General features: G+C 44.9%; 3 protein-coding genes across 3 annotated transcripts; 1 reads left to right on the forward strand and 2 right to left on the reverse strand.

Annotated features, from left to right (window-relative positions):
- The first annotated feature begins 841 nt into the window (after window positions 1–841).
- On the forward strand, window positions 842–7,467 carry LOC109757940 (uncharacterized). Its single transcript, XM_020316788.4, has 5 exons — window positions 842–1,639; window positions 4,221–4,427; window positions 5,036–5,065; window positions 5,147–6,259; window positions 6,692–7,467. The coding sequence occupies exons 1-5, from the start codon at window positions 1,145–1,147 to the stop codon at window positions 7,241–7,243; spliced, it is 2,397 nt and encodes a 798-aa protein (XP_020172377.1). The 5' UTR covers window positions 842–1,144; the 3' UTR covers window positions 7,244–7,467.
- A 3,293-nt stretch (window positions 7,468–10,760) lies between these two features.
- On the reverse strand, window positions 10,761–12,035 carry LOC109757996 (NAC transcription factor NAM-1). Its single transcript, XM_020316847.4, has 2 exons — window positions 11,367–12,035; window positions 10,761–11,242 (listed from the first exon to the last, which is right to left on the reverse strand). The coding sequence occupies exons 1-2, from the start codon at window positions 11,898–11,900 to the stop codon at window positions 10,979–10,981; spliced, it is 798 nt and encodes a 265-aa protein (XP_020172436.1). The 5' UTR covers window positions 11,901–12,035; the 3' UTR covers window positions 10,761–10,978.
- An 890-nt stretch (window positions 12,036–12,925) lies between these two features.
- Window positions 12,926–15,168, reverse strand: LOC109758008 (auxin-binding protein 4). The gene is made up of 5 exons (XM_020316856.3): window positions 14,878–15,168; window positions 14,348–14,454; window positions 13,955–14,155; window positions 13,757–13,824; window positions 12,926–13,232 (listed from the first exon to the last, which is right to left on the reverse strand). The coding sequence occupies exons 1-5, from the start codon at window positions 15,017–15,019 to the stop codon at window positions 13,130–13,132; spliced, it is 621 nt and encodes a 206-aa protein (XP_020172445.1). The 5' UTR covers window positions 15,020–15,168; the 3' UTR covers window positions 12,926–13,129.
- Window positions 15,169–15,211: the final 43 nt, after the last annotated feature.

Genomic DNA, 15,211 nt, shown 5'->3' on the forward strand with positions numbered 1-15,211 from the left:
GACCGCCAGCCTCCTCTTCCAAAGGCCACTCCGGTAGAAACTCGCCACCGAATACCACCTGTGCCGGCTGCTTCTCCCCCCCCCCCCCCCCCCGAGAGAATCGTCATGGCGCATTGGATTGGGGAGGACAATGAGAGAGTGAGTGACATTTGTGAGGGTGGATAAGGAATACTAAGGGAAACATTCGTCGGAAAACAGGTTATAGCGAACGCTCCTAAAAACGTGGCGTGGCGACTCAACCATCTCTAGGGTCGGTGCTCTATATCCAACGGTCTGTGGGGCGTTCGTTGGACTGACGTTCCCAACGAACATTTGCGCGAATCATTTCCCATAGAAAAATACATGATTGAAGTGTCATGTTCACTCGAATTAGCAAACCATATGAATTTGGACTAGAGAGTGTTTGATGCCAAAAAAAACACAAAGAAATTGCACAATTATTTTGAGTGGATGATTTTTTTCTTTAAAATAGAGTGCAAAGCAATCCTTTGAATTTTTTCTATGGATTTCAATTCTACGAATCAAATAGTCTATGCATGAAAAAATCGTAAGGATTCTAATCCTATGATATGAAATTCCTCTGAATCAAAAGAGCCCTAAGTGGATTCCAACATTTCTATGAAACATATGTTGTACAAGGAAATTCTTCGAAAAAATTCCTATAAAATTTAAAACAATGAATAAATCGATTAACATAGGAAAAAATTCTACTACAAGAATCCTTTGAATTGAAGACGCCCTTATCCATGTCGAGGATAGTACGATTGCAGAGAACCAAGTCAACAACAATACCCATTTAACAAAATTATAATCCAACCAAAATGCGAAATAGGCCGAACATTTTTTTACAAATACTAGTAGTATAAGGATAGGCTCCTTGGAACAACCAACGACCAAACTCCAACGCAAAATCACTTCCCCTCCTCCCCTTCCCGAAGCGGCGGCCTCCTCGCCCCTCCGGCGACCCTTCTCCGACCTCTCTGGCGGGGAAGGCTCGGCGTTTCTTGGCTTCCCGGCGGAGAGATCCCGCCTCTCTTGTCCTCCGTCCGCAAGATCACGGTATTACGGCCTGGAAAGAACCCCAAGAAACAAACCGCGATCTCTGGAGGCCAGTCCCGAGCTACCGGCGGTTGATTCGCGGTCGATGCGATCGCTTGACGTGGCGGGGGCGGAGAGGTCGGATCAGTACAACCGCAAGAAGCCGCGCCGCGAGACGGAGATGCCCCTAGCCGGCTCCATCGTCGCCGGTAGCAGCGGTGACTGCGGAGGCATTGAGGAATCCGGTGGGTGTCTCAGCATGCGGGTGGAGGATATCGTGCAGCACCCCCTGCCTGGCTACGGGGCGCCGGTGGCGCTCAGCTTTAGCCCCGACGACCGGCGAGTGGCGTTCTTGTACAGCCCCGACGGAACGCTCCACCGCAAGGTGTTCACCTTCGACCCCGCCAAGGGCCGCCAGGAGCTACTCTTCGCTCCCCCTGACGGCGGTGGGCTCGAGGAGGGCAATTTATCCGCCGAGGAGCGGCTACGCCGCGAGCGTTCCCGGGAGCGTGGCCTTGGGGTCACTCGGTACGAGTGGCGTGCCCGTCGCTCTGGCGGCCCCTCTTCTCGTGCGGGCATTGTCGTGCCTCTCCCCTCAGGGGTTCGTAATTTCCCTTCCAACCTTCTGCTATTTGTTCAGTGCATGAACGCGTTGCCTCATTGAATCTGATTGAATTTGGTAGCTTTACTTTGTGCATTGTATTACTACTTCCGGTCCCGAGGTCAATAGTTCTTTCTCGCTAGGGGTCGATAGTTTGATTTGCCTTGCTATACATATGATAAAACATTGATATGATGAATATATGATGCATGTTAGGAGATGAGAATCACAACCGACCCACTTGGCAGGAGAGGAAAACTCACTACCATATAGAAATTGTGCCAAGTTATCGTACATAGAGTAGTTCTTGCTGACATCTTGTTTGCGTATGAGGGAAAATGTTGTATTGCCTTGTTCAATATTGTTAAAAACCTGCCTATGATGGGATTGGAATAGAACACAGAACAAGAAAAAGTGATGTGAGGTGTGGAAGAAGAATTTGGAGAGGAAGCAGATAATTGGGGAGAATTCACTTTTATTTTCTCCAGTGATAATCTGTCACATCACATCAGTGCCTTGGCTGTATAGCCATTCCCTCACTCTATCTCACTTGCAAGTATAAAATTAGCCAGTCCAGCGTGCAGTCTTTCCTGATATGCTACTTGGCGCTAATCACCCTGTCGTCTCATGCCATGTCTTCTGATGCCAGTCCAGGCTTGACAGATATGTTTTTAACCAACTGTACAAAAAATGGATTGAATGTTATTAATCCTGCAGTTGCATCTATCAGAATTCATATGTCCTTTTTAGATCAATATTTAGGATGAAAAAATCCCTTCATAATAACACCGATGATTCATCACACTAACATGATAACACCACATGTTCAACATGTGTTTTGTAGATTGTAGGTAGTATCTTTCATACCGGATAGTATGTAGCTGTTGTATGTAGCATATAAGAATATTTCAGTAGTGTATATACTACTTATTTGGTAATCTGTGTTAGAATCAGACTAGAAGGAGCTGAACACAGGAGTGTTATTTTCTGAAGCTGTAGCTTGTATTGTTGCCCTGAAGAGCTATGTATAGCACGTAGCAAGTTGGTTGCTAAACCGACCATGCCGCTGGAGCAGCTGGCAGTATCAGGCAAAAGTCAGATTGACTAGCTCCCCCCCCCCCCCCCCCCCTCCCCAAGCACTACACACACACCAAAAAAATCCCTGTATGTTTCCTTGACAATTCGAATCCTTACACTAAGCTTATCGAAGCGAGCTTGCCCCTAATGCCTTTGGTAGTTTGTCTGTGAGCTAGTCTTTGGTGCTGACAAAATAAGTAGGGATGCTCTAATTCTCGAAGCCATGTGTCGCCGAGGAGCTTGCGTACCACCTGAGGAACAGGGGCGTTGCTGAGCACGTTATCAATGCCTCGGTAGCGCAGTGGTGTGTCGTCATGAGACACGTCATTGGGCGGCGATGACACGAACTCAGGTTGTGTGTACAACGTTGGGCTTGGTGTCGCCGGCAGCAATGCTGGAGATGGCTGTGGAGCAGGGGATGGTGCAGGAACAGGAGAAGGTGCCCCCCCCCCCCCCCCCCCCCCCGCAGCTGTACTTGGCGCGGCAAGAGCAACTTGCTTGGTCTTTGTGATGATGAAGTCGCTGCAGAGATGATCTGAGTTGCTAGCCTCCCAATCCAGCTCGCCTCTTCATCAAGGATGGCATCGCAGGTTACGTTCATCTGAGTTGGCTTGATGTATACCAGAGATCGAAAGGTGCGACGATGATGGACAGTGGGCTTTCTCCCGTGCCACCCCTCAAATGGCATCAATCTGGGCAGCCTTCCGGTCGGTGCTCGATTCAGCAGAAAAACTGCAACTGTAACCGCCTCCCCCCAAAGGAAAATGAAATATTTCATTGCAAATCAAACTATCGACCCCTCGCGTGAAAGAACTATTGACCTCAGGACTGGAAGTAGTAATACAATGCACAAAGTTTAAAATATACTAAACACTATAGGGCTCACTTGCAATTTTTTCTCCGAGTTCACTTTGGAATATCTTAGAAATTCTATACGACCATACTCAAAATGATATGGTAGTCATACCACATTATAGTATATGAGATGCAGATGTAAGTACTCTGACGTGTAGAGTGAGTGTGTGTGTGTGTGTCTCCCCCCGGACGTGTAGGAGTATATTTAGGAAAATGATTCTATACTCTTAGGAGTATGTGGTCCCACTCATAGACAACATTTGTCTCCTCTGCAGTATTATTGTGAAATACGGCTCCTAATTATTGTGTAACCATTGTTTAATGATTCTGTCTTCTTACATGAGTACTCTCTGGTTCTTGAATTTTTTCAGTTTTTTTTCCTTGCTAGTCATTTTATCCAATTCTAATTTTGTTTTACTAGGTAGCTGCTGTCTTATGATTCTAATAGTAATTTTATTTTTGGTCTAAAGAATGAAACTTGGGAACTATGCTGTTTCTTTTTCATTTATGGTTACTTTAGTGCTAACATGCATATATCATGTATATACTTGTATTGATAGGGGGTATGATATTTCTGAAAATACTTGTACAACTTTGAAGACACTAGATTTCACAAGAGATGTATAACTAGCTTTTCCTTTTTCAATAGGTTTACTTTCAGGACCTGTCTGGCTCTGAACCAGTACTCAAGCTACAAAGTTCTTCCACATCACCAATTATTGACCCACATCTATCTCCAGATGGGACCATGATTGCATATGTCAGGGATGATGAACTGCAGTGCAAGACATATAACTTTGGTTTTGATGATGGCGAAACTAGGCAATTGACCTATGGTGCAAGAGAAAGTGGAAAGGTAGTTCCTTGCTGTTCTGTTGCAAATAGTATTTTAATAGGAGCATGTTTGCTGTTGCTGTGTGTTACCATGTCCAGTTTTGTTCAGCAGGCAGCAGAATGTTACTCCCTCCGTTTTTATTTACTCTACATATTAGCTTTGACGGAACTCAAACATTGTAAAGTTTGACCAAGTTTATAGAGAACAATATGAACATTTACAATAACATATCTATATGATGTGAAAATATATTCAGTGATGAATCTAATGGTATTGATTTGGTATTGTATAAGCTAGTATTGTGGTCAGATGTTCCGTGTCAGTCTCTTGTTAGCAAGACATTCTTAATCCAGTTTAACTTTTGGCCCGCCACAAAAATAGGCTAAATCCAGGGCCAAACAGCTCGCTTATGTTTGGACTTAACTGGTAACTAGCAAACTTAATTCATGTTCTTAACCTGCTAAAGAGTGTTCACCCCCTTCCACCAATAATTCATCGTCATCAATCATTGATGAATGTAACTGTACATCATGCATGTTCTTTTGCTAACGGTATTATTACAACTGTATATGCTTGGTAAGTGTTGAAAAACTCCAAATCTAACATTTGTATTTGTTCTCTCTTTTCAGGTCCATGGACTTGCTGAGTATATTGCTCAGGTACTAGAGGGTGGTCCATTAGCATTAATATGAAATTTGTTTTGGTGACTGCTATCTAATACTTTGCATTACTCAATTTAGGAAGAGATGGAAAGGAAGATGGGATTCTGGTGGTCTCCTGATAGTAAACACCTTGCATTTACTGAAGTAGATTCATCTGCCATTCCACTATACAGAATTATGCATCAGGGCAAAAGTTCTGTTGGTCTAGATGCTCAAGAAGATCATGCTTATCCCTTTGCGGGAGCAGCTAATGTTAAAGTGCGCCTTGGAGTTGTTTCTTCCGGTGGAGGAGAGGTAACTTGGATGGATCTCCTTTGTGGAGAACCAAATGGAGCACATGGTGATGAAGAATATCTAGCTAGGGTTAACTGGATGCATCATAATGCTCTTGCTGTTCAAGTTCTCAATAGAGCTCACACAAAACTTAAGCTACTTAAGTTTGATATTGCCACCGGTAAAAGGGAAGTCTTACTTGAAGAAGAGCATGATATATGGATAACATTACATGATTGTTTCACTCCTCTAGACAATGGAGTGAGTAGTAAACATCCAGGTGGGTTTATTTGGGCCAGTGAGAAGACAGGATTTAGACACTTGTATCTTCATGACAAGAATGGTGAGTGCTTAGGCCCAATCACGCAAGGTGACTGGTTGGTCGACCAAATTGCTGGTGTGAATGAGAGTTCTGGACTTATATATTTTACTGGAACACTGGATGGACCATTGGAGACAAATCTGTACTGCACCAACCTCTTTCCTGATTGGAGCCGTCCATTACAAGCCCCTAAGAGGTTGACTCGTGGAACTGGACGGCATTCAGTAATTCTTGACCATCAGTTGCTAAGGTTTATTGATGTGTATGACTCAGTAAAATCACCACCTGTGATCCTGTTGTGTTCTTTGCTTGATGGAAGTGTAATAATGCCTCTGTATGAGCAGCCACTAACAGTTCAGCCACTTAAAAAGTTTCAGCAGCTGTCTCCAGAGATGGTCCAGTTTACAGGAAAGGATGGGACTTCATTTTATGGAACTCTCTATCTTCCTGATGAGAAGAAATATGGACCGCCTCCCTACAAAACACTTGTTAATGTTTATGGTGGTCCCAGTGTCCAGCTCGTTAGTGATTCATGGATTAGCACTGTTGACATGAGGGCTCAGTATCTGCGAAGTAAGGGAATATTAGTCTGGAAGGTAAACATCATTATTATTAGTATTATTTCGTTCAACAAGGTTTTGTTAGGTAGCATTTCTTTACAACAGCAACAACAGAGACTTTTGTCCCAAGCAATTTGCGTAGGCTAGATAATCAAGTACAAGCAAACAAAGTGAAGGAAGTTTTTAGGGAATCTGCTAGATTTATTTTTAGAATGCCAACCTTTTCTAGCACATTTGTATATAAAAGTAAAATTATTGATGCTAGTGGTTGATCTTCAAACAGGGTGATGGCTTAAATCCGGAATCCTGTTATTATGCACCTGCTGTGTTTGTTGTGCTCCTAACAATTACAAACCATGGAATAATAAGAACATAATGTCATTACATAATTGGATAGATGCATATAGCTTGCATCCCAGGCATGACCTATATCTATCACTGGTCTCGTGACAATATATATTCTGGCAGATGGACAACCGGGGATCTGCACGGCGAGGTTTGCATTTTGAGGGACAGCTTAAGTACAACATTGGTCGTGTCGATGCTGAGGATCAACTAGCTGGTACTGAGTGGTTAATAAAGCAAGGCCTTGCGAAGCCTGGACATATTGGTCTGTATGGCTGGAGTTATGGTGGTTTTCTCTCGGCAATGTGCCTATCAAGGTTTTCCGACACATTCTGCTGCGCCGTGTCTGGTGCCCCAGTGACTGCATGGGACGGGTACGATACCTTTTACACAGAGAAGTACCTGGGTCTGCCCTCAGAGCATAGTGATGCTTACGAGTACGGGTCAATCATGCACCATGTGAAGAATCTCAGGGGGAAGCTGCTCCTCATCCACGGGATGATTGACGAGAACGTGCATTTCAGGCACACGGCTAGGCTCATCAACAGTTTGATGGCGGAACGCAAGTCGTACGAGATTCTCCTCTTCCCTGACGAGAGGCACATGCCACGCCAGCTAGACGACCGGATCTATATGGAGGAGAGGATCTGGGATTTTGTGGAGAGAAGCCTATGAGAGTGGGAGAAAATTCATCTGTAGAAATCTGCTGTTGCCCTGTGTAACTTTAACGTGGATAGTTGGTATGATATCGTGGACTTCATTTCATTTCCCATCATCTGTATTTATCCGCAAGCGCAGGGACATGCATGATTCTTGTCTGCGATAAGGACCGTAATGGTCAGCTGCTCTGGTTGCAGAGTGAATAATCCAATTTTTTTCATGTGATGTTGGAACTTCAACACCAGGTGAGAATGTTATTTGGTCTTGCTACCTTGTGGTGTCTTTCTTTCGGCTGTAGCCTTCTTTGCTACTGTGCGTTCCATTGGAACACAGTGTGTGGGCTCACAGAATCACACTAGCGTGATTCACTGCGGCGTCTCCTCCCTGGGCTATGCTGTTATGTCCCTGATCGGAGGAGAAGAGGGAGATAGCCTAGCGGCAGGGGTCAGGGATTTGGGGAAGAACAGAGAGGCTGGGAGAAGAGATAGCCTAGCGGCAGGGGTAAGGGATTTGGGGAAGAATAGAGGGGAGCAGGTAGAAAGCAGAGGAGGACGAAGATCGTTCTCTTTTCTTCCTTTTTGCAATTGCGTATCATTTTAGAAAAGCATGAGTTAGATTACATGGTTGACGACTAGCTAGGCACGCACGGAGGCGCATTTAGGGTGGAGTGAGCAGAAGACATAAGGGGAAGTTTGTTGCAGTATACGTGGATTGCACTAGCCCTTTTCATTAGTTCGGATTTTTGGTTGCGTTGGCTAGTGCATGAAGCTTAACATGGTATCATAGTTAAGGTCTTGAGTTCAAGTCCTGTCTTTCGCAATTTATCTAAAAAATTGTTGATGCCCCTTTTGTGTCCACGTATAGGCCTTTTGAGTCATACGTGAGTTTCGCGCGCCATCGCTTTACACGTGTTGACTTGTCTTCCCCGTAACACGTGAGAGGGGGTGTTATAGTATATGTGGATTGTACTAGCCCTTTCCATTAGTTCGGACTTTTGGTTGCATTGGCTAGTGTATGAAGTTTAACAAAATTCATTCACTGTAGTCACTTTGATCACAAATATGCTTCAATAAAGAGTTTTGATTATCGAGCTCAAGATGCACCTTCATTGCACCAAGCCAAACACTCAAATATAGTGGCCTCGGACACTGCCCTTCCGTTTGAGGAGTTGGTGTTCTTGGATCTCCACTTGACATATTAGACTTTAAAGTCAATTATATGTTACATATGTGGAAAAGCACTCAATCCTTTTTTTTCATTTTTGATCTTGCAATTGCGAGTGCATACCACTCTATGATCACACAAGAACGAGCATGGAGCCTCCTTGAAAATCTTGCTCAAGATACTACTTGCTAAAATATTCAAGGTGAACATTGATCCGTCGAGGACAAACAATCGCGAAAGCACGAACACGACATCGAGATTTGTTAACGAGGTTCATAAACATGACTATGGGTGCTCCTCCTCATGTACTAAATTGTCTTTCGAATACAAAAACCCAAGCACCATAGCTTCAAACCTCTCATCTACACCATGAACAACTGTCAGCTCCTATAGAATGATTTATGTAGCCTCTTCAAAAATATTGCTCATGACAGGTGAAGGTTGATCCGTCGAACACAAACAATCACAGAAGCATGAGTACGGAATCGAGATTTGTGAGCAAGGTTCACCAACATGGCTACATCCTCGGGGCATGACTATGGGGGCTTGTCCCCATATATTAAATCGTCTTCCAAGCACAAAAACCCAAGCACCATAGTTTCGGGGCTTCTTCCCATATATTAAATTGTCTTTCAAACACAAAAACCCAAGCACTATAGCTTCAAACCTCTCATCTACACCATGAACAACTGTCAGCTCCTATACAATAATTTATGTAGCCTCTTCAAGAATATTGCTCATGACAGGCGAAGGTTGATCCGTCGAAGACAAACAATCACAGAAGCACGGGCACGACATCAAGATTTGTTAGCAAGGTTCGCCAACATGGCTACATCCTCGGGGCATGGCTACGGAGGCTTGTCCCCATATAATAAATCGTCTTTCAAGCACAAAAACCCAAGCACCATAGTTTCGGGGCTTCTTCCCATATATTAAATTGTCTTTCAAACACAAAAACCCAAGCACCATAGCTTCAAACCTCTCATCTACACCATGAACAACTGTCAGCTCCTATAGAATAATTTATGTAGCCTCTTCAAAAATATTGCTCATGAGAGGCGAAGGTTGATCCGTCGAAGACAAACAATCACAGAAGCACGAGCATGGCATCAAGATTTGTTAGCAAGGTTCGCCAACATGGCTACATCCTCGGGGCATGACTGCGGGGGCTTGTCCCCATATATTAAATCGTCTTCCAAGCACAAAAACCCAAGCACCATAGTTTCGGACCTCCCGTCTACACAATAAACGACTGCCAATTCGTCTAGAGTAATTTATGTGGCCTCTTCGAAACTTTTGCTCATGATACTATTACCTTTGTCCTGGATTATTGGCCATTAGTATTTTGACCATGGATTGAATGAACAAAATGTTAATGCATGTCACAAAAAATTATATAAATGGAAACTATGTTTAAATACGAATCCAACAATGTAATTTTTTATGACATGCATTAACATTTTGTTAGTTAAATCTATGATCAAATTTTGGCACAAAATACGAAGAGAACCAGTAAATCAGGACGGAGCTAGTACTTAGATTTCATGGCAAACGTTGATCCGCCGAGGACAAGCAATCACATCAGTATGAGCATGACATCGAGAATTGTTAACAAGGTTTACCTACATGACTATATCCTTAGGACGTGACTATGGACGCTCCTCCCATGTACTAAATCATCTTCTGAACACAAAAACCCAAGCAACGTAGCTTCGGACTTCTCCTCTACATCATGAACAACCGTCAACTCCTCTAAAATAATTTAAGTCGCCTCTTAGAAAATCTTTCTCATGATACTTGGTACTCCCTCCGTTTCTTTTTACTTCGCATATAAGATTTGGTCAAAGTCAAACTACACAAAGTTTGACCAAATTTATATAAAAAAATATGAACATCTACAATACTAAAACTATATAGTATGAAAATACGTTTCATGGTGCATCTGATAATATTGATTTCATATTGTGAATGTTTATATTTTTTTAATATAAAATTAGTCAAACTCTACAAATCTTGACTTTGACCAAACCTTATATGCGGACTAAAAAAAGGAAGGGAGTACTATAATATTTTAGGGAGAACACCGTCCTGGACAACCAATCACACAAGCACCAACATGAGATTTGTTAACGAGGTTCGCACCCTCAGGGCAGGATATACAATCAGGTACGTCCAAGTGCCTATATCACAAGTCCCAACAGCGTCAGCGGCTTCCAATCAAGAAAACCAACAATGTTCATTAGCCTCTGTGTAGACCGTCGACTACGCACATATGCAGAGGTAGCTAATTAATCAGGTGTAATAGGCTAGTGTGCTATTTAATCCCAAAAGAAGAACGCCAAACCACGTCCCATAACCCAACATGACGGTCTCAAAAAGCAATCCATCAACATGACCCAGGACCCAACATGATCGATATCGTGTCTCAAATTCAGGCCATATATCCTTCCCGATTAATAAACCAGGAATGTCGAGAACCAAGGATCCACAGAAACAATGTTAGAAACGGATGACATACATGCTATTCCGTGATCCAAATGTACGGGCGGGCGTCTCCCGATTGGATTCAGGTTCGATCAGGATGGGTCATGCCCCATATCGCCGCCGTTTGCGTTTGACGCGGCTCTTGTCCTTGTAGTACTCTTGGCCGTTGAGCAGAAGCGGAACCGTGTAGTGCCCGCCGTTCTCCCCCACGCCGGTGACGCTAGTATCGCCATGGTAGAGAGCACCATCGTCGGCTTGCGGGTCAGGGCCTGGCTGCACTGGCGCTGGTGAAACCCGTTGATGTTCGGCAGCGGTGGCTGCGGCTGCGACGGCCAGCACCTTGTGAGGGCCCTGCTGAGCAAACGCCTGGAGAAGAAGAAGAACCAACACCTTCAGTTAACGGATCCCCAAATCACTAAATCAGGGACGAATTCGCCCCCAAAAGTTCGCCCAACGCACGCACGCACGCAACGCGTCGATCCTTACTCACCTCCGGGTCGGCCGGCTGTCGCTTCCTCTGCTCCCTGGCGGCGACGATCAATCCGATGCGGGTGAGCACCGTGCTCAAGAGCGGCGGCGAGGTGATCTGGTACTCGCTCATGACCCAGCCGCTGGGGGCCTTGTCGCCCGCGCGCTTGTAGGTGAGGTCGTACCTCCTGTAGCTAATGTCCACCTCGCCGGCGCGGGCGCCATCGCAGAACAGGGTGACGGTCCCGACCCTGCCATTCTGGCCTTGCCACGTGCCGCCGCCCTTGCCGGGCACGACGCGCGTGACGCGGCCCCCGTTCCTGGGAGGCCCGAAGAAGAAGGCCTGGTCGCTGGTCCCGTGGTTGTGCTTCTCCATGAGGTCCCACGGCGGGATGCTCATGGGGTCGTCGTCGATCACGGCGTGCTCGCGGCCGTGGGGCTCGTCGAGGCCGACCGCGCGGGGGAGGAGGTAGGAGGCGACGATGCCGGCGTCGGTGGGGTCGAACTTGAACGCCGCCGCCATGTCGCGGCCGAAGCCGAACCGCGAGGCTTCCATGCCCTCCGCACCGCTCTGCTCTGCTCCGCAAACGAATGGTTCCTTGGTTCCCGTGCCCGTGCCGGTGTGATTTGGCAAAGGCGCACAGCTAATATGAGCCGATCGAATCGCCGACTCGACCACTACTTGAGAGCCCAGATTACTTGGGAGCCAAGAAGTCACTCATTTAAGCTTTTTTTTTTTGCGGGTGTACTCATTTAAGCTTTGCTATGCCATTCTCTTCAGGTTATTAGTTGGGGGCAGCTACGCGTAGACCGGCGGATAGATCCGCCACCTCGCAAGCCATCGGATCTGACACGACCGATCAGCCAAACGTTCATCTACTTTGCAACGGATGTTTTGTTGCGAAGACATTCCCAACAGAGGTTATGTTATGTTTTTTGTAACATAGGTTGACAGGTTGTGTTGTGAGATTATTATTTTGCAATATGGGTCATATTGCAGATTTTTTTAGCAACATGGGTCGTGTTGCATGATTTTCTTGCAACATAGGCTGTGTCGCAGGATCCAGCCTCTGCGGGTTAGTCGGTTTGTAACAAAGGGCTATTTGCAGAACCTCTTTCTGAAACAATGAACCAGTTGTACAACATTGATATGGAAAATTTGGCTCCGACCGTATGATTAAAAGTCCATCCGACGGACATGGAGGCGGCGGGTGTTCACATAAGATCGGTCAGTTGAAGAGAATCATTTCCCTTATCAGTCGTGACTTCTTTTCGCTATATATCATTCAGGATACCACTCTGACTAATTTATGTTCTATAGTAAGTACTGTAATTGCTTCGTGGCCGTTTACCAAGTTGAAGGAATTAGATCCACTCATGTGCGCCATAGGATACAGAGTTGAAAATTGTGTTCAGGATTCAACACCAAATCTGCTGAACAATGACCCTCTGACCAAGATCAGCGACGCTTGCAGGCTACTCCCTCCGTCCCATAATATAAAAACGTTTTTACACTATTTACACTACACTGGTGTAAAAACGCTCTTATATTATGGGATGAAGGGGTAAGAAACTAAGAATACAGTGGTAATTCAAAATTTGGAAATAGTTCTTGCTGCAGAAGGCTGCTTCATGCTCTCAAGTACATAATCCGTGATGAAAATATTGTTCCAAGAGAAAGGATGTCACAGACATGCGCATTATTAGGAGGCAGGCAAGCTGTACACCGCACTTCATCAGTACGCTGACTGAGGCCGATGCGCTGCCATGTGAGCACTTTCCAACCTACAGTTCATCTTTAGGTGCGTCTAAGCAGTCCTCATCCCAGACGAAGGGGAACTTCAACTTCGCCGCTGTGTGAGGCATACTCCAATCTTCATACAAAAATCTACAACAAGCAACATTTCAGATATCAAAAAACACTAGAGTAGTATTTGACATCCACAGATGCAATGTTCATATCGAACTAACATGTCAAATGTGTGACAACTGGACACAACATCAGAGGAAGATTCGTGGAGGACCTGTCGAGCGATCTGTGACAGTGTTTCATGTTCATTTCAAATTACGGGTATTTACTTTGTAAGATTTGGAAATTAAGTCATCGATGTTTTGTTGTACTTATGAGGACGTATGAAAAGGTTCTTGGTACTTAGATTGTGTTCGAACTTCAAATGTTGGATTTTAAAGGAAGAAAATTGTCCAAAATAAAACACTATGCCATTTTCCCACCTTTGAAACTGTTTTTTTTTCAGTACTGAACAAGCAGCGGTTTGGGGATAAAGTTGGTTTTGGCAACATGTGTGTATAGCACCCAACACAAGTTACTCCACAGTGATGGGTATGAGCAAATCAATTCAGTTTATGTTGTCAACTACTATAGGATAAGACATTCAAGCAAGGTATACATACATCTTCACAGGTGGGCGCGATATGATCACAAGCACCTGTAAATCTTCATGTTCATCAGAATTCCAAACCTGCAATCAAAAGGAGCATGGTGTAAGCACTAGCATGCAAATGGATTCCCATGCATAATCTTAAAATCTAGCGATGGTTTCATGACTACGAGTGTGCTAAATAATAGCGATAGCCATCCATCATCTTTACCTGGTGTGGATAATTTATAGGAACTGTGAATGTGCTATTCTGAAAGACAGGAATCTCCTGAGGCGTTCCCGGGTACGGCAGTGAGGTCGACCCCAGCAAGAGAGTGCCTCTCCCTTTGAGGACAACAAAGACCTCCTCACACGAGTGTCTGTGGATAGGTGTCCTCTGGCCGGCACTAATTGTTTGGAGCCACACCTCCACCTAGAGGAAAGCATTTCACATAATAAACAAGAAAGAACAGCTCCATCTTAGATCGGCACATTTTCCAATACAGATGAACCAAAGAAACCATGTATATACATGAGTACATGCAAGTAAAGGTCTGCATAAATTCATAGCAACACGAAATGGGAGAAACTCAAGTACAGTCTGGTTCCTGGATTGATTGCTTACCTCCTTCATGCCGTGAGCTAGCGCACCGGCAACGGTTATATGCGAGAATCCTCCAATTCCATAGTTGCTCTGGTGCATTTTGTTTATATCTTTCACGACTGAATTGTCTGGATAAGACGGTAGATATAGTTAGCACTTGGTAGAACTGAGATCAGTAACTCAGTTTGGCTGCATACACTAGAAAGACTTGCTAGAACAGAGATTAGCTTGGGTAGGTAGATACACTAGATGACTAGAACTCGATGCATTTAGTTAGCAGTTGCTAGAACTGAACTGACTGTTATCCAGTGCTCCGGTGTACTTGCTAGACAAAGGTACCGTAAGACACTTAGATCTGGTGCTGAACTGGCTCGAACTGACTGATATCTCATTGCTATCTTAAGCTCATAGCTAACCTTCAAAATTACTCGGAACTTAGATCAGTTTGTAAATTTTAAATATGATCTTGGCTAATACGAGTAAATGTGAAGTGTCGACGAGAACGGGAGTTCCAAGAACTGCAGAAGTAAACTGAAAGGGGAAAGGGAAACCTCGGGGGCAGGAAGGCTCGGCTACTGGGAGTAAGGCGGCCGCGGCGGCGAGGAGCAGCGCGAGGAGGAGGGCGCCGCGGCGGCCGGCGCCGGCGAAGCGGGGCCCACGGACGGACGCAGCTGTTGTGTGTCCACTCGCCATCTTTCTAGCGCTTTCTTTCTCACGTGTGAATCAGACTACTATGTTAGTTGGGAGAACCCTTCTAGCGCTTTCTTTCTCACGTGTCTCTTCGGTTTTTTCGCACCTTGTCGCCGATTGTGAATCAGACTACTATGTTAGTTGGGAGAACCCTTTTTAGAGCTCAGCCAATCTCGGCCGTCGGATCGGTTTTTT

This window comes from Aegilops tauschii, chromosome 5 (assembly GCF_002575655.3).
Source record: "Aegilops tauschii subsp. strangulata cultivar AL8/78 chromosome 5, Aet v6.0, whole genome shotgun sequence".
Taxonomy (NCBI): Eukaryota; Viridiplantae; Streptophyta; class Magnoliopsida; order Poales; family Poaceae; genus Aegilops; species Aegilops tauschii.